Genomic DNA, 24356 nt, shown 5'->3' with positions numbered 1-24356 from the left:
GCCCTAAACTAGCATGCAATTCTCATAGAGCTGATACACATATAATAGGCACATAAGGCATCCTTCCTAGATCCTTAGTCCTAATCTAGCATGAAATTTTCATAAACATATCATAACATAACTTGTATGGGTAATTCGGGAGTACTTACTTGAGCTCGGCTAATTGCATGCACCACACATTTTTTCTCTTTTCAAAGTTCTTTTCTCTTTTCGAGATTCTTATTGTAAAAATGATTTTCTTCTGAAAATTTTCATACCAATTCCTTAGTTTGAGTTCAGACACACCCGAGAGTGTGCCTGAATCCCTCAAACCAAGGCTCGGATACCAACTTGAAACATCCCAAAAACACAGTCCAAAAATTTTGTTTTAAAAACTTATATCAAAACCATAAATCATCCATCATCATAAGGAAATTCAAGAAATCATCTATCTCAAAACATCATCTCAAATACTATATCAAAATCCTCTGAGAAAAATATTAGAGTCTAAACATCCCAGGATAAAACTGTGGTGTGTGCCATGCGATCATCCCGAGCCCTTCCCCTTGCTAGTGGAAGTACCTGAAACCAAAACTGAAAACTGTAAGCATGAAGCTTAGTGAGTCTCCCCAAACTACCACATACCATACACATATAACATGCAACTAATGGATACGGGCCCCGCCCACACTCTGCTAACTCTGAGATACGGGCCCCACCCACACTCAGCTACTACGAGATACGGGGCCAAACCCGCACTCGGCTACTATGAGATATGGGCCCCGCCCACACTCAACTGCTACAATATACGGTCCCCGCCCACACTCGGCTACTAAACATACATACGAGTATCGCACATACAACAAGTATAAATAAATCTATCAATCAGGCATATATCCATAATCAACTAAGCTATGAGATACGGGTCCCGCCCACACTCGGCTAACTTGAAGATACGGGCCTCGCCCACACTCGGCTGCTAAACATTCATATACGGGTCGGCCTTGGTGCCTTAGACCCGTCCTACTGGAGGAAAACTCACCTCGTAAGAATGACTGTTGAAAACACGAGTGGAGAATCTCTGACTGCTGCTCCGGCGACTCCCCGACTATCAATTTCATAATAATACTTAATCAAAATCTGATAATCCTTCCTAGGGTAAAATAACCATTTTACCCTTGGTTAAAGTCAATGCTTTAGTCAAAGTCAAAGTCAAGGTCGACTCCTAGTCAACCCAACTCGTCGAGTTATCTCCCAACTCGGCGAGTTCCTGAACTACTCAGAATCGTGGGCAATCGAGTTAACTCGGCGAGTCCCTTCAGAAACTCGTCGAGTTCTGTCTGTAAATCGGGACACCCCGAATCAACTCGCCGAGTCCCTCCTTGGACTCGTCGAGTTCTTCAAATCCCAAGTCCAAAACTATGTCCAGCTCACTGAGTCATCTCCTAGACTCAACGAGTTCACTCATTAACAGAAAAGTTGGGGGACCACGACCCGACTCGCCGAGTTGCATGAACAACTCGTCGAGTCCCCCATGATCTTAATCTTTGTAGTTAATTTCAGTTGGGTTCATTGCGTCCAAAACCTAGATCTGGACCCCTAAGGTCCTTATGTCACGTAAAGTTTCCAACTTTACGTGCATACATGGGGTTTTTAGCTCACAAGGTCCAAAAAGGTGTCTCATAAGGTGCATGGGACTCCCATGGCCATAAATTTGGCACGTTTATGCCATGGAGTCCCTCAAAGACTCTAGATCTGTAGTTGATACACCAAATCATCCTTGCATCCATGAATAGTTCCAAAATGCACTCCAAAAGCCCTAAAATTCCCCATAAGAAGATCTAGAAAACAAATAGTCAAGGTATAGACTTGATTACCAGAAAATGAAGGAAAGTGATGTGGCTCATGGATCTACAACCTTCTCTTGGAGTCCTTTAGCTTCTTCTTCTTCTCACAAGCTTCAAATCACACTAAAACACTCAAAAATGGTTCACACACTCATACAAAGCTCAGGCTCACTGATTAGGGTTTTCTGGACAATGGAGGACGATGAGGGAGGCCACAAGGGGTGTTATGTTCCTTAAATAGGGGGCCAAACCCTTAAAATTAGGGTTTCCTTCTGGAAGTCCTACTCGTCGAGTCGGGGCTTCCGAACTCGCCGAGTAGACATCAAAACCCGGTCCATCTCGATCTCTACTCAACAAGTTTGGGGTTACCAACTCGTCGAGTTGCCTTGTAAAAATGAGTAAATAAATAAATAATACATACCAGGGATCTGGGCGTTACATAAGTATTTATAAGTAATTTGAAAATGATTCACAGTTTACAAAATAACTTACTTTATGTTGATATGATATAACCACCAAGCCTCTTCCATCATTAAGATCTACATCACCAGTAAGGAGCTCAAGAAACCAATTCCAGTTAGACTTGTTTTCCACATCAATAACATCCTAAGCTATTTGGTAATCCTGGTTGTTGGCATATCTACCAATGGTTGTTAGCAATTCAACCTTCACCTACCCCTTTAGAAAGCACCCATCCAACCCAATTACTCTTCTACACCTTTTTTCCAGCTAACACTTTAATGCATTGAAACATACGTAGAACCTATGAAAACAATTCTTTGCATCTGTATTGGTCGTTACACCAACTTGGCATGAGGACCCCAGGGTTGATCTTTACAACTCATGGGCATAATCCCATTTCCTTGCATAATGTTCAATAAGTTTACCTTCTTTCAAATATTTGGCCCATTTTTTTTGCCTTTCTCACTTGTCCTATAGATACTACACACCTATACTTCTGTTTTATGTCAACAATCATTTCCCTAAGTTTCATCTTTGGCTTACTTTCTTTTTCAATGATATAATGCCTTCTTATCCTTTCATGGGACACAATATACCCAAACTTAAACTAGCCATAACATTTATGGTTACCATTTAATGCTTTGAGCTGAAAAGATCTTCCCTTATACATCTACGCAACATAAAGACCGAAAGGTAGGGCTGTTCATTATTCGCATAAAACCGAATTGTCCAATCGGACAATTTGGATTGGACTATTTGGTTTGGATATTCGGATTTTCGAATCGATTTTCAGCAAAACCGAATTATTATTTTGGATATCGGATTGGTTACGGTTTATAAAATTAAAACCGAGTAGTCCAAAAAACCGAATAAGAGTTTATTATTTATTTATGTACATATATTTGTTTCAAATATACATCTTTTAGTTATTTATTAATTTGATAAATTATATTTTTAAATAGATTCCAAAGTATTATCCAATAAAATACGTCAATGTATACTTTTCAAAAGCTTTTTTATCTATAAAATATTAGATTATAATACATTTTTTAATAGTTGTTCATAAATATTAATTCTCAACCAAACAATTTATATTTGTTTAAAGTTCACTAATATTCATGTTATATAATTTTTTAAATGTCCAGTCTCTTGAAAACCGAGTTGTAAAAACTGATCCAACCAAATTGTAATTTGATTCATGGTTGTCAAAATCGTGATCCTGATCGTATGATCTTACGATCCTACGATCCTAGGTATGAAAAACGATCCGGATCGTAAAAGGATCGTATTTGGTGTAGGATCGCAGGTAGGATCGTAAGATCGTAGGATCGAGATCCGATCCGATCCTACCTTCCCTTGATTTTTTTTTTATGTCTTTTACCCTTTACCAATTTACCAATTATCATTTTGTATTGTGACTTATGACTAATATTTTGCAGCTTTTATAACTTTTGAATGAAAAATTGAATGTTTAAAATATTTTTCATGATTAAAAATTAAAAATTAAAATTATATTTTATTTTATGGGATCTTAGGATCCCGATCCCGATCTTACGATTCCGATCTTGCAAACTCAAAAACGATCCTAGGTAGGATCCCGATCTTGACAACCTTGATTTGATTGGTTCGGATCGGATTTGAATTTAGTTTGGACAGATCGGATTCACGTTTTGAAAACCGAAATTAATTTGGATTCACCTGATTAGATTGGATCAAACTGATCCATCCAAACGAACACCCCCTACTGAAAGGGAATTTACTCTCTTCCTTTCTCTTTCCACATCTAGCAACAATTCTTCTACTGACACATCTAGCAACAATCTTCTGCTGATGGTTGGATCATGAATTTTATAGTTATTTTTAACTACCTCGTCTTCATCTTAATCACTCGTCCAATAAGTAGCATGGTACACTTGGGCCTTGATTTCGTCAGCGATACTAGAATTTTGTAGGTTTCATCACTTAATAGAACATTTATGAAGATATCCTTACATTTATCAAGTGTTGGCACAAATTTTTATTGTGGTTCGTTGTCTATGTAAATGTCGTGGAGCTCAAAATAAATTTCATTCAACCCAAAAAATGCTCATGTATGCCAGCAAAAGGGTCGGCGTACCCTTCGTATGATGAAGCCACTGCACACTCCTGCATAAACACAAACATTTTACACTACAAACTTGAAGAAGACACATGATCAGAACACAGTAAGAACTTACCTTGCGAAGAAGACTATCTCGATTTGGCTCCAAACTTGAAGAAAACATACCCTAATCTTCTTCAAAAACCCTCTTTTATGCTGTGATTGTGTGTTTACTCGAAAATTTAAGTGGACAATACAAAAGGTTATGTGAGATGAGGGGGGGGGGGGGGTGTTAGGCTTTAGGTATAACAGCTACAAAACGGAAAGGGGTTTTCTATTTGACGGTGTTGATGAGGCTATGTGGCATCCACCTGGCCTTGGTAATCGACGAATGTGAGAAAAACCGATGAAATGTTATAAATGAAAAAATTAGAGCAAATGTAAGATATTAATGGACTTAAAAACAGACTATGGACAAAACGGAAAAAACTTGCAAACTTAAGGGCTTTTATAATATATGAAAAAATTATCTAAAGATTTTTAACAAATTAAATAATTTCATTCTCACACGCGACTCCCCCGTTCATTTTCAGAGGGAATTTAGAATAACGATACTCCACACGTATAGTTGCAAGTTGCAACGTTCACCCAATTCGAATTTCAAACCTTTCCTCAACGGTCAAAAGTACCACCAATTTCATTTGCTTCACTAACTTTAACGAACGATCGATCCATTTCTCCCCAATTGTTCAAATCCTGCAATTTTTCCCCCAAATCTCAACATTTTCCGTCTCTGTGTTTGTTAATTTTCAAATGTCAACTCCTCAACCAAATTCTTCCAGCGCAACATCGCATATAGAGCGCACTCCAAACAAGCATTTACCACTTGATTCGACCTCAATGGTGCGAGTAATCGCTAGGGTTCGTCCATTCTTGCCTCACGAGATTTCTAGGTCAAGTGATGCTGATATCGATAAATCAATACCATGTATCTCTGTTCTTGATTCACCACTACAATCTGCCTCAGAAGTTACTGTGAGACTCAAAGATCCACACTCTTGGTATGTATACGTTCTCTTTAATTTTCTCCTCTCTTTCTCTCCGAGTTTGGTTAGCAGGATGCAAAGTGTAAAACACGAAATGATGTTATTTCTTTGCAGTCGGAATGAAAATTACAAGCTAGATTCCTTTTATGGTCAAGAAGATAACAATCTGATACGGATATTTGAAAGAGAAGTGATGCCTCTGATTCCTGCTGTACTAAACGGCTCCAATGCCACTGTTTTTGCTTATGGAGCTACTGGTAGTGGAAAAACTTTTACAATGCAGGTTTGTGTTCTTCTCTTCTTGATTAATTTTGATCCCCTGATTCGTTTTCCATTCACTTATTTTCAATTGATTTTGAATTGAAACCCCAAATGTTTTGAGTTGATGCAGGGAAGTGATGAGTTACCAGGTTTGATGCGAATGGCTACATCAAGCATCCTCTCGATGTGTGAAAAGATTGGGAATACTGTACAAGTTTCATACTACGAGATCTACATGGATCGATGTTATGATCTTTTAGAAGATACACCAAAACCAAAGGAAATTACCATTTTAGATGATAAACAAGGGAATCCTCATCTCAGAAATCTATCCAAAATCCCAATATATTCAATGTCTGATTTTCATGACATTTTCCTCCGTGGAATACAAAGGCGAAAAGTTGCACACACAGGTCTTAATGATGTCTCAAGTAGAAGCCATGGGGTACTCGTCATTTCTGTTTCAAGATCTTGTGAAAATGGTCCTTTGATTGGGAAACTAAATCTCATTGATTTAGCAGGTTAAATTTCTTCTCTAAAAATCATACCCATATAGAAGTATTCTTTAGTTGATAATGATATAGTTAATATAATATAGTTACTTTTCCATTCATCAGGCAATGAAGATAACAGAAGAAGTGGCAATGAAGGTGTTCGACTTATTGAGAGTCAAAAAATCAACCAGTCTCTATTTGCATTATCAAATGTCATTTATGCACTCAACAACAAGAATACTCGGATTCCGTATAGAGAATCCAAACTCACACGGATTTTGCAAGATTCCTTAGGGGGAACAAATCATGCTTTAATGGTCGCTTGCCTCGTAAGCTCATTAACCTTTTTTTAGCCATTTTGTTTTAGAGTAAATTACACGAATGGTCCCTATAGTTTAGGGTAATTTATGAGTTTGGTCCCTAACTTATTTCTTTAGTTCGAAAAGTCTTTAATGTTTATTTTTGTTACGATGTTTTGGCGCCTTGTCCGACTATTATGCCCTTATTTAAATAATAAATTACACGAATGATTCCAATAGTTTAGGGTAATTTGTATGTTTGATCCCTAACCTATTTTTTTAACTTAGAAGGTCCCTACTGTTTGTTTTTGTTATGCACTTGGTCCCTCTCTTACCTGAAAAGACTATTTTGCTCTTGATTTTTTAAGTTATTTAAATAAACATACTTCCAACCCCACCACTCAAACAAAAAGTAGAAACCAAACGCGTAACAAAAACAAATAGTAGGGACCTTCCGAATTAAAAAAATAAGTTAGGCAACAAACGCGTAAATTATCCAAACCACAGTGACCATTCATGTAATTTACTATTATTTAAATAAATTAAAATAGTTTTTAGATAAGGTGAGGTGGGTTGGGGTTGAGGTTGGGGTTAGGGTGTGTTTATTTAAATAAATTAAAAAATCAAGGGCAAAATATTCTTTTAGGTAAGATAGGGACAAAGCGCGTAACAAAAACAAACAATAGGGTAAAAAAATAAGTTACAGACCGAACGCGTAAATTATTCTAAACCACAGGGACCATTCGTGTAATTTACTCTTTGTTTTATTTACTGCAATTACTAATTGTTGGTTATTATGTTACCAGAATCCAGGGGAATACGAACAATCTGTCCATACAGTTAGTTTGGCAGCAAGGTCCCGACGTGTCTCTAACTTTCTACACTCTGCTCAGAAGCATAATAATAATAATAATGACAATAATAATACCCGAAGGACTGAAGTTGACATGGAGGAAAAGCTTAGGGCATGGCTTGAATCCAAAGGGAAGACAAAAATTGATTTTTCATTCGCTACAACTCCACGTTCTATAACCTCTACGAAGAAGCACATTACATTCCTGAGCTCTGGAAAACCAAAGCCAATTGCCACATTAGGTACTTTTTTTTTTTTTTTTTTGTTACGCATGCGAACTTACAAGTTTGTTTGTATCAGAGGAACAAGTTGAAAATGGGTTGAAAATGACACCAACAAGGAAAGTGCTATTTCCGATCAGCTCCAACGTTATTGATCCAATCACTCCTAAACATGAGTCAGTTGCGGATGAAACAGACACTCCACTTAATAAATTCAAAGCAATGAGTTGTAATTTGAAGGTACAAACGATTAAACATTTATCATTATTTTTTCTGACTTTGTTTTGTGATTAATGTTTTGAAATTTCAATCACAGACTACTCTCGCCCAAGAATACGTTAATTTCCTAAACACAGCGGACAAGTAAGTTAAAGTCAATTTCTTGTTTGTTTTAATTTATGCGAATTTAAATTAAATGCTAAACTCTCAAGTATATTTTTTTTGGATTCCAAAGGGGGGAGCTTCTACAGTTGAAGGTAATTTTCACATCTTTTTTATAGTAAGTTAAAGTTGTTACATACTTGAGCTGTGAATTTATTTTTTCAGGGAATTGGAGAAAAGATGGCTGAATACATACTTGAGCTTAGAGATATTAGCCCGCTTAAATCCGTAAGTCATGCCATAACTTGGTTTCATTTTATTTCTTATACTTTGAAAAATCAACAAACCTATGTTGCTATTTCTTGCATTTAACCTTTGCATCAATTCATTACATTTTGCATGCAGCTCAATGATTTGGAGAAAATTGGAATTTCATCAAAGCAGGTAACCCCATGGCTATAAGTTTTTCTCCCTTTTATGTATGATATGATTCAAAATGTAAATTCTGTTTGTACATTTTGTGCAGGTTGGGAACATGTTTGGTAGAACAGCGAAAGGGTTGTTTGATTGACTTTCACTTGACTTGACTTGTTGAGAGGATAGGGAAATATGTTAGGTGTTTGATAAGCTAGCAAAATAATGGATGGTGGTAATATTGTATTACCACATCTAACTCAATCATGTTGCAATTATTTGCATTGCGTATGGTTTGTAGAATGTAATTCATATTACCAGAAATTGACGTCACCAAAACGGAATTTAGTTTTGTGCACATTTGCAACCAAATTCTCCGAAATTGTCTTGATAACACTAAAACAAATAGATAAAATTTGTATACGAGTAAAAATGTAGGTGTATTTTATTAAAATTTTTCATAAACATTGTTTCAAACTTTCATTATGATAATCAAAATGATTCTATTAGAGGTGTATATTATTTTTCAAATATAGGCATTTTTTTCCATTCAATTTTCTTTTAAAGTAGATATCGGATCTGAAGTATATTTTTCCATTCAAATATAGGCATTTTTTTCCATTCAAATATAGGCATTTTTTTCCATTCAATTTTCCATTCAATTTTCTTTCAAATAGCTCAAACTAAATTAAAATCGGATCTGAAACATCTGAATTATAATTCAATTTGGCTTAGTTTTTGCAATTCAGTTTTCAAGAGTTTGTTTGAAAATAAAATAAGAAAATCAAATGATTTATTTGTCAATTAAATTTTTGAAAAACCATTTATTTGTCAATTAAGTTTTTCTAATTAGAAACAAATTTCTAATGTATTAAAGTTTTTTTTTAAAAAAATTCTTTATTTTGGCGATACCTTCAAATAAATTTGTAAAATATAGATAAATAGATAAAAAAAAATTGTTATTCGGTTTTCTTAGACTATTCGGTTCTAACTTTAGTAACCAAAACCAATCTGAAATCCAAAATAATAATTTGGTAGAAAAACCAATTCGAATAATTTATTTTAATCCAAATTGTCCCAGTGAAACAATCATTACTAAAAAGTGTAAATCGAGAATGAGAGAAAACTGAGAATATGAAATTTGGAAACCTAAAAATTGAATTTTAATATCAACCCAGGGGTATACAACTTTCAACTCAGTTGTTGTCTAGAGCGAGCCTATTGACAACTTTCCAACCTTATAAAGTAGGCATCCAAACTCCCGACGAATTATGATATATAAACAAAAAGTATAGGGAAAATGTCACTGTAACACAATAATGTTATGTCTTTGACTCAAACAGATCACTGAATTGTTTTTTTGCGCAATTAGTCATACATTTTTCCAGTCAAAAAAGCCATTATCGTTAGTTTTTAACAATTCTCCCATTAATTAGCCTACATGGCAGGATGATGTCTAAGGAAACCATGTGCATACCTTGGATCTAGGCGGTGTCCTCTCCGAGCCAAAGAGATCTTAAGAGCCAATTATAGCCACTTCTTCGTCTTATCTTTCTTATTCTTCCCTCTCTTTCTCTCTCATCATCAACCCTACCCTCAGCCACTCTGAAAACTTCTTCACCTCCGATCACTTTCATAAGTTTCCCCCAAACCATAGAAAACCCATAGTTAACGATCACCTCTGTTCCATAGTGACGATCACCTACAATGCATACTATGGTTTCTCCGGTAAAACTTCTTCACCTCCTTCTTCCCGCTTGTTTCGACAGCATGTGTAGCTCTTGTTGACTTTTCTCCGGTTTGTTGGAACAATTGTTATGTTGGGACAAAACCTCGGATGTGTTTGTCCGTCATAGGTGCGACGTTGATAGTAATCATACTTTATTTCCACATGCACTGGTCTTTGGCATGTTCGATAAAAGTAGTTCATCGGTATCCTCTTCGATTAAACTCGAGAACCCAATCGATACATCTTTGATGAAGTTTCTCTCCATTGAAATCAAAATTGTACAATCCTCACTACATCTTGTACAAGTAGTTCATACACGCCATCCTTTTCATCAAAGTATAAATTGCACCAGGTGCTTCTCACGATGCTTCCTACATGCATTGATCCGTAATTAGCCATACAAGAGGTATTTTTGATGATGCATAAAGTACAAGTAGCATAAGCTTCACCATTATTGTGTTTCTCACACGCCGTACCCTAAGACCAGCCAAAGTTTAGCTGTAAGGAATCTTTTAATTTCCAGATTTATTTTTCCTACATTTCATACATTGTATTTTATTCAAAACACAATGTACCACAAGAGCTTTACCAAAATATTGTAGTTAATATATATTTATTAAAAATAGTATTTTTAAATTAATTTAACATTTGTTTATATTTAAATTTGAAAAGAAAATATGTAAAAAAGAAACTCATCTCATCCGTCTTCTTCTATATCTAAATTCCACCGGCCATTTGGCTTGTTCTTTTAGTTTCATCTAGATATTCATTGCCAATGACAACCCTTATACCATGAGTCAATGATTGCCGAACTAACGTTCTCCATACACGAACAATGATTACCCGTTGCCTCTCCTTACCAGTATCGAAGAACCCTAACAATGAGACAATAACAAGGTGGCTACTCACATGTATGGTGGGCGTGTATGGTGGGCAGCTGCCGAAGTGAACACTATGGTGGTGATTGTCGGCGGGGATGATAGGGTGGAAAGGATTTAGTGGAGTTTTTTGACATGTCAGCCTACCACATAGGCTATGGTGGTGACATTTTCTCAAATGTATATGTACCAACAATTACTAAGCATCATTATCTAGCCAAAGTATCAGTATTCATAAATGTAACTAAATTAATCTACAAGAAGGTTCAATAAATTCCCTTAAGTAGATTTTGACAAGAAGATAAATTTCCAAAGTAGAACATCTCTATCATGCAACACCCTATAATAGATATGCTGGATTTTTATTCAAAAATAGTTTCAAAAACATAAAGATGACAACGAAAGACTTTGATTTTTTGAACAAGATAAAACTAGTTCTATACCCACCAATGATCATTTTGCAATAACTTAGAAATATTAAATAAAACTAAATAAGAAGAAAGTGATACAACCTTTGAAGACTTTGGTTCCTTTTTGCATTTAGGAAGTTGATGAAGGTGGATTTAAGCTCTAAATTAAGCTCTCTATAATGTATCTACCAAGAAAGTTTTGCACCACCAAAATATGCTAGTAAACACTTATAATAAAGTTGTTCTTAAGTTATAAGACTTAAACCAAATAAGTTCTTAAAGATAAGAAACTTTATGGACTTCAATTCTAGAACCAAATTGCAAGAGAAAAAAGAGAGGGAGAAGCCCCAAAAATTTGGCCAATTTTTAAAGAGAAAGGAAGAGAACTTTTTGAAAGGAAAAACTAGCCCATACACTTGCTCTTGGTCTTCTTTTTATGTTATCTTATGTATAAAAACACAAGACCATAAAGCATAAAGAAAAATTGAAAGCATGCTCCTTACAAGTATGGAGTGTTGAATAAATAATGAAAAAACAAACCTAGACCATGTCTCTTGATGAGGTCAAAAGAGACCAAAACCAAATGCTCTTTATTTTATTTAATAACTAGTTATTTAGAGTGTAACTATTTGGTTACTCTAAGTGACCAAATATTTGTACATAACTTATAAAATCATACCATATGAATTATTTCGAGTTTTTGTTCTCTTTATTACTATTTCATAGAAATAATAATTTCCAGTATATTGGTAAATATTATTTTTCATAAATAAATGTTTTTCCAATAAAATACAAGTGTTGATATATTTATTAATATTCAAAATTACTCTAATAAATAATCAATTAATGTTAACTTTGTATAAGGTGTGACCCTATAAAATTATATGTTATTAGCAGTATCATTCTATAATGACTCTTGAACATATAAGATCTTTCAATCTCTCACTTGCACAAGACTCGTCATAGATTGATATAGACAGTAGTGATCGTCTAGCAACATTTTACTGCCCCTAATAACATATGACGAAGAATATCATTCATCAACATCCAATTCCCAAAAGCTTAAAGCTTCAATTGATGTATAAGGTAAGTTTATCAGTTATTATGTAACGCCCAGTTCTTGGTACATATTTTAAATTTAAAGATTTTATGTTTTTATACTGGGACTCGGCGAGTTCGAGGCCCAACTCGTCGAGTAGACAAGACTTTGGACGCGGATTTTAAGTAACCTACTCGACGAGTCGGGAGCCCGACTCGGCGAGTAGGACTGTCTGGAGGAAACCCTAATATTTAGGGTTATCACCCTATATAAACAAATTATCTTGCCTCAACCCAGCCTCCATCGTCCCTCTCACTTCCAGAAAGCCTTATCTTGAAACCCTAGATCTTGTTGAGTGTTCCAGAGACATTTTTGAGTATTTAGAGTTGTTTGAAGCTTGAAGGAAGAAGTGGAAGCTTGGGGGTTCTTGAAGAAGCAAGTGGATCCAGAGATTTTGCTCCATTTCCGGTTTATTCAAGGTAAAAAGCTTGAACCTTGACTTATCATTTGATAGATCTTCTTTAAGACATGGATCTTGCCATTTTTGGGACATTTCTAAGGAGGGCCGGTCTGTTGGTTTTCAATGCCCAGGGCAAGATAATTAAATCATGCCCCTATATTTTAAGATATATAAAAAATAGTTATGAGCTACATAAATGAAATATAACAACTAAAGAACAAAAAAGCTAGCAAATAATTAGCAATTAAATATGTTATTTAGAATATGTAATATTTCGCTTTTATCTATATAGTGTTATAGGCATACCCACTTTGGTTCCAACCATTAGGAAACGTTGATATTGACAGAGAAACAAATATAATGGGTAAACAAGTACAAATTAGTATCCCACTTGACTTTTCCAACTTTGAACATAAATTAAAATATTCTCTTTTACAGTAGAAGTAATATTAGTTTGTAAAAACCTCATTTCCATTTGGATGCAAATATAGTCTCGAAGTTTAAAGCTTTGTTCATGTAAATAAAAACATTGATATGATTTCCAGTAGATGATTTGATTATGATCATTGGAATAGTTTTTTATTGGAAAACAAATATATAGAAAAAAAGCCAGCAGCAAGCTTGACAAAGATACAACGAGTTCAAGATTAAAGGATAGCATATCAATTACTCAAAATATCAAAATATAGAGAAACATTAAAGTGCCAAATAGAGAACATCAATTTGACAGGTAACAAGTGTAGCAGGTTAGGTAGTCAAATCTTCAACGGACCAAGGGCATAATGGTGAAAACTCCATATTTACCACTTCTGCAAAGCACAAGAACTTACAGGAACCTCGTTAGAAATCTGAAATCATCAAGGGGAAAAATAAGTCATTTTTTCAAGGAAATTTCCTAGCAGCATTCATATAAAAATACAAGATTATCAGGTGGAAAAAGGTCATTAAAAAACCTTTGTCATTCCACCAAAAAAAAGAAGAAGGCAACAGCACCACCAACAAAGAAGCGAAAGTAGACCAAGAGTAGTGAAGGGAAAAAAGATCAAATAGCCCAAACTTCAAACTTCCACATTAGAGAGATCAATGCAACTAAGGGCAAAATTGCCTAACAAAAACCAGCAGAAGTCCTTTAAATTCATCGATGATAGCAAGTATGAGGGGTAACGACAGTCTGATTGGTTAAAATAGTCATGTCTCCTCGTTTCCTTAACTGGCGTGAAGCAGGTTCGTCTCCTCGTCTTCTGATGTTTGAAATTAGCATTGCGTGCTAGTTTTCTTATTACTACCGGACTTATTTGGACTTGGTGGATCAAAGTTTGGGCCAACACGATATTAGACCTATAATAAGTGGACCAAATCTTATGCCCCTATTAATGTGATGCCCTGGGCTGTGGCCCAGCTCGCCCAACTCTTGGGTCGGCCCTGTTTCTAAGCCACCTTTGGGTTTGGATCATATTGTGGAGAGTTTGCTTCAGATCTGGAACCATTGAGGGTTCCCATGGCATAAAGGTGCTAACTTTATGGCCATGGGAAGCCCATGCATCTTATAAACCCCATTTTATAGCCTTTTGAGCCAAAAACCCCATGCATGGACATCAAGTTCGTAGCTTTACGTATATAATGGACCCTAGGAGGTCAGATCTATGAGTTGGATGCATTAAGACCCACTGGAATCGACTGCATAGTTTTGAACAAAGAAGGACTCGGCGAGTCGTTCATGGGACTCGGCGAGTCAGGTCATATTTCCCATCAAATCCTTCTGTTGATGGACCAGATGCTAAGATAGAAGAACACTCAATTTTCTAGGCTCATTAGGGACCTGGAAATCATGGAACTTGGCAAGTATATGAATGGACTCGGCGAGTTTAAGGAAATGTCCCAACCACATCAAGAAGGACTCAACGAGTTCAAGGAGAACTCGGCGAGTCATAGACTAAACACCTTCATGCGGATTAAGATGGACTCGACGAGTTCAAGGATGAACTCGGCAAGTCAGTTGAAGGAGGTCCGGATGTTTTGTTGAAGGAGAACTCATCGAGCTCTTGCTAGACTCGACGAGTAGGAACGGGGTTGTAGCATTTTGTGGACGTGGGGACTCGACGAGTTGGTGGACCAACTCGGAGAGTCTAGTCAACCAGATGTTGACTTTGACCAAAGTTGACTTTGACCAGGGTTTTGACCTTGACTTTGACTTGGACTTGAGTTGACCCTTGTAAGGGTTATGAGTATGAAATGGTAATTTAGAAAGGTTGTTGTGTAGGGATTGAGGAGTTGAGAAGAGTTGATTTCCATACCGAGGACAGTGCAGGCACTACACGACATCGAGGTGAGTTACCTTCCAGTAGAAGTGGGTCTAAGGCCACAATGTCGGCCCACTGGTAGGAGTTGTTGTTATATAATTGTATTTGTGATAGTTATCTAGGTTTTCTACCGTCTGATATGTTTTACATGTTAGTATAGTATGATGTTATGTGATAGTAGTAGTAAGGGGAATAGTCCCAGGTTTTTGGTCGATAGGGCTGAGGGGGTAGTGTAGTACCCAACCATGCTAGACAGTATGATTATGTTTGATATCATGTGGTAGTAGTAGGGGTGAAATAGTCCCCGTATCCGGTTGAAATAAACCGGAGGGGTAGGTCGGACACCCCGGTATATCTGACAGGGGTAGGTTAGGCACCCCGGTATGCCTAGCAGGGTAGGTCGGGCACCCAGATATGTCTGACATCATGTTTATTGTATGGTATGTGGTATGATGGGGGAACTCACTAAGATTTGTGCTTACAGTTTTCAGTTTTGGTTTCAGGTATCTCTTCGTCGAAGGGGAAGGAGTCGACACTGTAGCTGCGTATTGCACACACATGATTTCCGCATTTTGAGATTCATGGGATTTGTACTCTGACATTATTACTACTTTCTGTTATGATTTTGAGACATGTGATTATGGTTTGATGACTTGAAAAGATGATGATGTTGTTTTTCAGTAAATGGTTTTATAAGTATTATATTTAAAACGAAAATTTTTGGTCTTAAAAATCGGGATGTTACAAGTTTGTATCAGAACCTTGGTTTGAGGGATTTGGACACACCTTCGGGGTGTCTGGACTCAAATCGAGGGTTTGAAAGATTTTTATAACGAAATAATTTTTCCAAGATTTAAATAAGGAGTTTTGAGAAAGAACAAGGTGTGTGATGCGTGCGACCGGCCGAGCTCAAGTAAGTTTTCCCCAAGATACCCATACATGTTATGATATGATTATGAGAATTGCATTCTAGATTAGGGCTAAGAATCTAGAAATGATGCCTTATATGTTTGTTGCCCTTGTATGAGAACTGCATGCTAGATTAGGGCTAAGGATCTAGGAAGATGCCTTATGTGCCTATTGAATTATATGCTAGAGTTGATTAATCATTACTATGATGGCCTGAATAGGATATGCTTAGTATGGTTACTTAATGCTCGAATGCTGTTTGCTTTGTGCTTTTAGGAGTTCTAGTTATCTTTAGCTAACTAGTAAACGAATACGTTAAGTTACATATTGCGAGGACGAAATAATTTCAGAAGGTTAGGTCTAGCCCTACTCCGCAGCTCTTGTTTGAGTCCAACCGTTGTAGAGTAGGATCTCTCATTCGAAGAATTATCTGGTCTTAGTAATATGTAATGGTATTCGCAAGCTAGTTAGGTAAAGGTAGCAGGGGTTCATTATGCAGCTGATGGCGGAGAGTAGGTCGGAGAGTTACCCTAGGGTAATCCTAGGATGGGATTAGTGCATAGAGCAGTAGTGGTGGAAGGGACTTGGTAAAGTCAAAGCAATCCTTGAGGAAAGTACGGATAGATGTGGAAGGTAGTATGGGCCCGTACTACTGAAAACAGAGGATCCGTACTCGAGTCAAGGAGGGCCGTGATGGAACCAGGGAACTTGTAGAGTGTGAGATCTCTTAAGGTTATGTATGACCCTGCCAATTATGTGTTTTGTTTCAGAATGGTGATGAGTACGCGACATGGAGGAGGAGGTTCAGGGACAGGATCAGGCTCAGGATCAGGTTCGGGATTAGGTGTCGAGCCAGTCGATGAGGGACTACGTGAGTTCATTGCTTTCGAGATCACGAGAGGCATCCTTGAGTCGACCCCGGTGATTTTCGGGTCGATCAAGGAAGGGATTATTGAGCTGATGGAGGATCGCCTCAGGGCGTTTAGGAGTAACTAGGCGGCTAGCTAGTTAGGGGCGCGCACACTGTCCTTTAAGGACTTCAGGGGATGCGGTGCGCCAGACTTCCACGGGGTAAAAGACCATATTATTGCCAGGAGATGGATTTCGGACATGGAGTCTGCTCAGTTGACTAGCTTCTGCCCTGAGGGGTCGAAGGTTCGGTATGTTGTTGGATGTTTGAGAGACAGAGCTAAAGATTGGTGGGAGTCGGTTGGTGATTCTTTGGGATCCTCAGCTGTTGAGGCTATGACCTGGTCTGACTTTGTGACCAGGTTTAGGGTTGAGTTCGTGCCGGCTGTGGAGCTCCAGCAGCTGGCCAAGGAGTTTGTCGATATGAGACAGACTACTGAGACGGTGGCGGAGATTACCGCCAAGTTTCAGGAGAGGGCCTTATTAGTGCCTCGATATGCAGGAGATGAGGAGATGCGGAGGACCCACTATCATGATATGTTGAGAGCTGATATTCGAGAGCATGTCAGCTACTCGGCATGCCCGACCCTGGATTCTATGATTGCCAGGACAAGGGAGAGGGAGATCGACTTGGAGCACATCAAGAAGAGGAAGGCATAGGAGGGACGGGTGATTGGGGTTTCGGGGAAGAAACCCAAGGGATTCGACTCTAAGTCGAAGGGCCATCAAGGCTGTAGCCGCTGCGGGAAGTGCGGCAAGCCACATGAGGGGGCATGTAGACTAGGGACATCGGCCTGCTATAAGTGCGGCAAGACGAGGCACTTCAACAAGGATTGTACAGCCCCTACCCCCATCATTCCGACATCAGAGTTGATGTGTTTTCACTGCAACCAACGAGGCCATAAAAAGGCCAACTGCTCGAGATTGACAACAACAGCAGCCCCAGTGGCGGCGCCAACTCCAGCGACCCTGCGGATCACTGATGGACGGTAGGGCAAGTCGGAGGTTCCAGTGGTGAGGAGTCGAGCCTTCCAGCTAACTACCAAGGAGGCACGCGCCGCACCCGATGTGGTGACTGGTATGATTTCTTCTCCCTAGCTTTTATTATATGTTGTTTATGATATTTATGTGCTATGTTATGTGTTTTGTTTAGGATCGTTCCATGTGAAAGGTATTCCAGTACAGGTGTTGTTCGATTCGGGTGCTACCCGATCATTTGTCTCTCTTGCACTTAGCAAGAAGTTCCCTGAGTCTTCGGGCATGTTGGATTTCCCACTAGAGGTCAAGATTGCTAACGACCGATCAGTTCAAGCATCAGAGGTTTTCAGAGATTGTGTTTTGAGGTTGTTCGAGGAGCGCTATCTGGTTGACTTGGTTCCCATACCATTGCGTGGGAACAAGGTCATCATCAGTATGGATTGGTTGAGCCCTAATGGGGCTGTGATTGACTGCGCACAGCAGTTGGTAAGTGACAGGACCCAAAGTGAGGGAGAGCTGGTGATTCAGGGTGAGAGGACGCAACATGGACCGGCTTTATGCTCAGCAGCGAGGGCTAGGCGCTACCTTCAGCAGGGTTGCGCCGGATATGCTGCCTAAGTCATGGATACCCGGGAGGAGGGTAACGCGACTGTGAGTGATGTGCCGGTGGTGCGAGAGTACCCGGATGTATTTCCAGAGGAGTTTCCTGGGATACCTCCGAAGAGACAGGTGGAGTTTCGGATCGACCTGGTTCCCAGTGCGGCCCCGATAGCCAAGGCACCGTATCGGTTGGCTCCTCCCGAGATGCAAGAGTTGTCTACACAGCTGTAGGAGCTGTTAGACAATGGATTCATCAGACAGAGCAGTTCACCCTGGGGAGCCCCAATTCTGTTAGTGAAGAAGAAGGACGGGTCGCATCGGATGTGTATATATTACCGGGAGCTGAACAAGGTAACGATGAAGAACCGTTACCCACTCCTGAGGATTGATGATCTCTTTGACCAGCTACAGGAGGCCTCTTGGTTTTCCAATATTGATTTACGTTCAGGCTATCACCAGATGAGGGTCAGAGACGAGGATGTATAGAAGACTACGTTCCGTTCTCGCTATGGCCACTATGAGTTCGTGGTGATGCCCTTCGGGCTCACCAATGCTCCTGCCGTGTTCATGGACCTCATGAACCGTGTATGCAGACCGATGCTGGATCGGTCTGTGATAGTTTTCATCGATGACATCTTGGTTAATCCAAGACACATGAGCAGCACGAGGAGCACTTGCGAGAGGTGTTGGATACCTTGAGGAGGTAGAGCTTGTATGCCAAGTTCTCCAAGTGTGAGTTCTGGTTGTGCGAGGTGCAGTTTCTTGGGCACCTTGTCAACCAGAACGATATTTTGGTTGACCCGGCCAAAGTAGAGGTCGTGATGAGATGGGAGGTATCGAAGTCTCCATCTAAGATTCATAGTTTCCTGGGATTGGCGGGCTATTACCGGAGATTTATTCAGGATTTCTCCAAGATAGTCGTACCCCTGACCAGGCTGACGAAGAAAGTCGTTGTTTTTCGTTGGGGGCCTGAGCAGCAGGCAACGTTTGAGACATTGAGACATAGACTATGAGAGGCGCCGATCCTCGCCCTGCCAGAGGGCGTGGAGGATTTTGTGGTATATTGTGATGCGTCCATCTCAGGGTTGGGCGCGGTATTGATGCAGAGAGGGCATGTTATCGCTTACGCTTCGAGGCAGCTGAAGCCTCACGAGGCGAACTACCCGACGCACGATTTGGAGTTAGGGGCAGTTGTCTTCGCCCTCAAGATTTGGCGACACTACCTCTATGGGGTCAGTTGTACCATTTACACGGATCACAAGACTTTGAGGTACCTCATGGACCAGCCGGATTTGAACATGAGGCAGCGTCAGTGGCTAGATGTGGTGAAGGATTACGATTGTGAGATCCTCTACCACCCGGGGAAGGCCAATGTGGTGGAAGATGCCCTTAGCCGCAAGGCTGCCCCGATCAGAGACGTTTGCTTGCGGATGACAGTGGTGACTCCGCTTCTGGAGCAGATCTGATAGGCCCAGCAGGAGCCTATGAAAGAGGAACATCGGAAGAGTGAGCGTATTGTAGGACAGGTTTCCTCCTTCGACTACGATAGCTGTGGGTTGTTGACGCTACATCGTAGGGTGTGGGTTCCCTATCATGGGGGTGTGCGCCAGGTTCTGATGGAGGAGGCGCATAAATCCAGGTTTTCTACTCATCCCAGGGCGACGAAGATGTATAGAGATCTTCGCCTTGATTACTGGTGGCCCAACATGAAGTGGGATGTAGCATGGTATGTAGAGCGGTGCTTGACCTGCAGGAAGGTGAGGGCTGAGCACCAGAGGTCACACGGCAAGATGCAGCTGTTAGATATTCCCATGTGGAAATGGGAAGATATTACCATGGATTTCATCACCAAACTTCCCAGGACCGCGCGGGGAGTGGATTCCATATGGGTCATCGTGGATCGGTTGACCAAGAGTGCCCATTTCATACCGATCCAGGAGAGCATTTCGGCTGAGAAGCTGGCCGATATTTATATTCGAGAGGTTGTAGCCCGACACGGAGTGCCAGTCTCCGTGATTTCTGACAGAGATGTACGGTTCACTTCCAGATTCTGGAAGAAATTCCACGACGAGTTGGGTACTCGTCTGCACTTTAGCAACGCTTTTCACCCGTAGACGGATGGTCAGAGCGAGCGGACCATCCAGACTTTGGAGGATATGCTGCGGGTATGTGTCTTAGACTTTGGTGGTAGCTGGGATACCTATCTTCCATTACCTGAGTTCTCCTACAACAACAACTACCACACGAGTATCGATCGTCCTCCCTTCGGGATGTTATACGGGAGGAAGTGCAGGACCCCGATTTGCTGGGGTGAGGTTGGGCAGAGAGTCATGGGGAGTACCGAAATGGTACTCAAGACTGCGGAGAGGATCCAGCAGGTCAGGAGCAGGCTTCAGACTGCTTAGAGTCGGCAGAAAAGTTACGCCAACAAGCGTCGTTCGGACCTGGAGTTCCAGGTCGGGGATATGGTCCTCCTGAAGGTGTCACCTTGGAAAGGTGTCATCCAGTTCAGGAAGCGGGGCAAGTTGGGCCCCAGGTACATCGGTCCTTTCAGGGTTGCAGCCCGGGTGGACAAGGTGGCGTAAAGGCTGGATCTTCCAGCCAAGCTTAGCCAGATTCATAGTACCTTTCACGTCTCCCAGCTGCGGAAGTGTCTGGTAGACGACTCTGCAGTGGTACCTTTGGAGGATATTCAGGTGGATGACCGCCTGAACTACATTGAGCGACCAGTAGCTATTCTCGACAGGAAGTCGAAGGATCTAAGGAACAAGAGGGTCGAGCTGGTGAAGGTGCAATGGCAGCACCGTAAGGGCTCAGAATGGACGTGGGAGACGGAGGACGAGATGAGGGAGCACTACCCCGAGCTTTTTCCAGATGCCTCAGCAGGCTTCGAGGACGAAGTCTAAAATAAGCGGGGGAGATTGTAATGCCCGGTTCCCGGTACGTATTTTAAATTTAAAGATTTTATGTTTTTACACTGGGACTCGGCGAGTTGGAGGCCCAAATCGTCGAGTAGACAAGACTTTGGACGTGGATTTTAAGTAACCTACTCGACGAGTCGGGAGCCCGGCTCGGCGAGTAGGACTGTCTGGAGGAAACCCTAATATTTAGGGTTTGCACCCTATATAAACAACTTATCTTGCCTCAACCCAGCCCCCATCGTCCCTCTCACTTCCAGAAAGCCTTATCTCGAAACCCTAGAGCTTGTTGAGTGTTCTAGAGCCATTATTGCGTATTTAGAGTTGTTTGAAGCTTGAAGGAAGAAGTGGAAGCTTGGGGGTTCTTGAAAAAGCAAGTGAATCCAGAGGTTTTGCTCCATTTCCAGTTTATTCAAGGTAAAAAGCTTGAACCTTGACTTATCATTTGATATATCTTCTTTAAGACATGGATCTTGCCATTTTTGGGACATTTCTAAGCCACCTTTGGGTTTGGATCATATTGTGGAGTGTTAGCTTCAGATCTGGAACCATTGAGGGTTCCCGTGGCATAAAAGTGCCAACTTTATGGCCATGGGAAGCCCATGCATCTTATAAACCCCATTTTATAGCCTTTTGAGCCAAAAACCCCATGCATGGACATCAAGTTCGTAGCTTTACGTATATAATGGACCCTAGGAGGTCAGATCTATGATTTGGATACATTAAGACCCATTGAAATCGATTGTATAGTTTTGGACAAAAAGGGACTCGACGAGTCATTCATGGGACTCTGCGATTCGGGTCATATTTCCCATCAAATCCTTCTGTTGATGGACCAGATGCTAAGATAGAAGAACACTCGGTTTTCTAGGCTCATTAGGGACCTGGAAATCATGGAACTCGGCGAGTGTATGAACGGACTTGGCGAGTTCAAGGAAATGTCCCAACCACATGAAGAAGGACTCGACGAGTTCAAGGAGAACTCGGCGAGTCATAGACTAAACACCTTCATGCGGATGAAGATGGACTCGACGAGTTTAAGGATGAACTCGGTGAGTCAGTTGAAGGAGGTCCTTATGTTTTGTTGAAGGAGAACTTATCGAGCTCTTGCTAGACTCGACGAGTAGGGACGGGGTTGTAGCATTTTGTGGACGTGGGGACTCGACGAGTTGGTGGACCAACTCGGCGAGTCTAGTCAACCAGATGTTGACTTTGACCAAAGTTGACTTTGACTAGGGTTTTGACCTTGACTTTGACTTGGACTTGAGTTGACCCTTGTAAGGGTTATGAGTATGAAATGGTAATTTAGAAAGGTTGTTGTATTGGGATTGTGCTGTTGAGAAGAGTTGATTTCCATACCGAGGACAGTGCAGGCACTACACGACGTCAAGGTGAGTTACCTTCCAGTAGAAGTGGGTCTAAAGCCACAATGTCGGCCTACTGGTAGGAGTTGTTGTTAGATAATTGTCTTTGTGATAGTTATCTAGGTTTGCTATCGTCTGATATGTTTACATGTTAGTATAGTATGATGTTATGTGATAGTAGTAGTAAGGGGAATAGTCCCCGGTTTTCGGTCAATAGGGCTGAGGGGGTAGTGTAGTACACAACCATGCTAGACAGTATGATTATGTTTGATATCATGTGGTGGTAGTAGGGGTGAAATAGTCCCCGTATCCGGCTGAGATAAACCGGAGTGGTAGGTCGGACACCCCGGTATGTCTGACAAGGGTAGGTTAGGCACCCCGGTATGCCTAGTAGGGTAGGTCGGGCACCCAGATATGCCTGACAACATGTTTATTGTATGGTATGTGGTATGATGGGGGAACTCACTAAGCTTTGTGCTTACAGTTTTCAGTTTTGGTTTCAGGTACCTCTTCGTCGAAGGGGAAGGAGCCGGCACGGTAGCTGCGCATCGCACACACATGATTTCCGCATTTTGAGATTCATGGGATTTGTACTCTAACATTATTACTACTTTCTGTTACGATTTTGGGACATGTGATTATGGTTTGATGACTTGAAACGATGATGATGTTGTTTTTCAGTAAATGGTTTTATAAGTATTATATTTAAAACGAAAATTTTTGGTCATAAAAATCAGGATGTTACATATTCCTTTGTTACAGACATCTTGTTGAACATGAGACTTGGATCGCAATCAATCTTATTTCCAGTTCAACTTTGGGTATCACGATAGATGCCTAACTCTCAACACCTAAGAGGAACAAATTCTATCTTGACTATATACCCCCTTACATAATTCATACCATACTTGAAAATAGATATAACTGTCCGTTTAAGGATCGACATTTGACCATATCAAAGCACAACACTCCCTACACTTAAGTCCCACTATGTATCTCGGGTGTTAAGGATACAAAGATATTACCTTTTAATCAAGTTTCACTCACAAAAGCGATCCATGAGGTAATCTTGATGCGGGTCCATTCAGTACTAGTTCTCTGAAAAGTACCTATGAAACTTGGTTACAACCACTTGCCTACTTTCAACTGGTGAGAGTCAACCAATCCAATTCATATTACTTCCATAATTATAACAGACTATGAACTTTTAGAATAATAATATTATTCATGGATTAAACATGTTAATATAGAACACAACAAGTATTTATGTGATGGTCATATCCCAATATATCAAAACAATACAATAGTTGTTGTTATGATGGAACAATATATGAATGAAGATTGATTGATGATTGATATGAAAGTTCTATTTACATGTTTATAATTTGAATGGTTGACCCATAAGGGGATTGTATGTTTTCTCATTGACTGTGTACAAACTCCTATTGGCCCACGAAGCATTTTCTGACAATTGTTTCTTGCTTTGTGCCTCTATGATTGGTACAAGTATCTTAAGAGTTTAACTTGGTGAGTTGGGGTCACTTTTGAGTAGTTTATCCTTAGAATAAAGATTCCACTTGGACGC

General features: G+C 40.1%; 1 protein-coding gene across 1 annotated transcript; it reads left to right on the top strand.

Moving 5' to 3' along the window:
- Window positions 1–4999: 4999 nt before the first annotated feature.
- Window positions 5000–8629, top strand: LOC145141353 (ATP binding microtubule motor family protein). The gene is made up of 11 exons (XM_079074639.1): window positions 5000–5429; window positions 5529–5697; window positions 5806–6196; window positions 6293–6498; window positions 7275–7563; window positions 7622–7782; window positions 7859–7905; window positions 7997–8018; window positions 8089–8151; window positions 8269–8307; window positions 8390–8629. Exons 1-11 carry the CDS (start codon window positions 5182–5184, stop codon window positions 8432–8434), a joined length of 1680 nt encoding a protein of 559 aa, XP_078930765.1. The 5' UTR covers window positions 5000–5181; the 3' UTR covers window positions 8435–8629.
- Window positions 8630–24356: the final 15727 nt, after the last annotated feature.

The sequence above is a fragment of the Lactuca virosa genome, chromosome 9, assembly GCF_052849685.1.
Source record: "Lactuca virosa cultivar CGN04683 chromosome 9, Lactuca_virosa_CGN04683_v6, whole genome shotgun sequence".
Classification (NCBI taxonomy): Eukaryota; Viridiplantae; Streptophyta; class Magnoliopsida; order Asterales; family Asteraceae; genus Lactuca; species Lactuca virosa.
This window is presented reverse-complemented; position numbering and strand designations above follow the sequence as displayed.

Coding starts and splice junctions, on each gene's coding strand:
- LOC145141353 (XM_079074639.1), top strand. CDS start 5,182: ATGTCAACTCCTCAACCAAATTCTTCCAGCGCAACATCGCATATAGAG. Junction 5,430..5,528: donor CTCAAAGATCCACACTCTTG/GTATGTATACGT, acceptor ATTTCTTTGCAG/TCGGAATGAAAATTACAAGC. Junction 8,308..8,389: donor TTGGAATTTCATCAAAGCAG/GTAACCCCATGG, acceptor CATTTTGTGCAG/GTTGGGAACATGTTTGGTAG.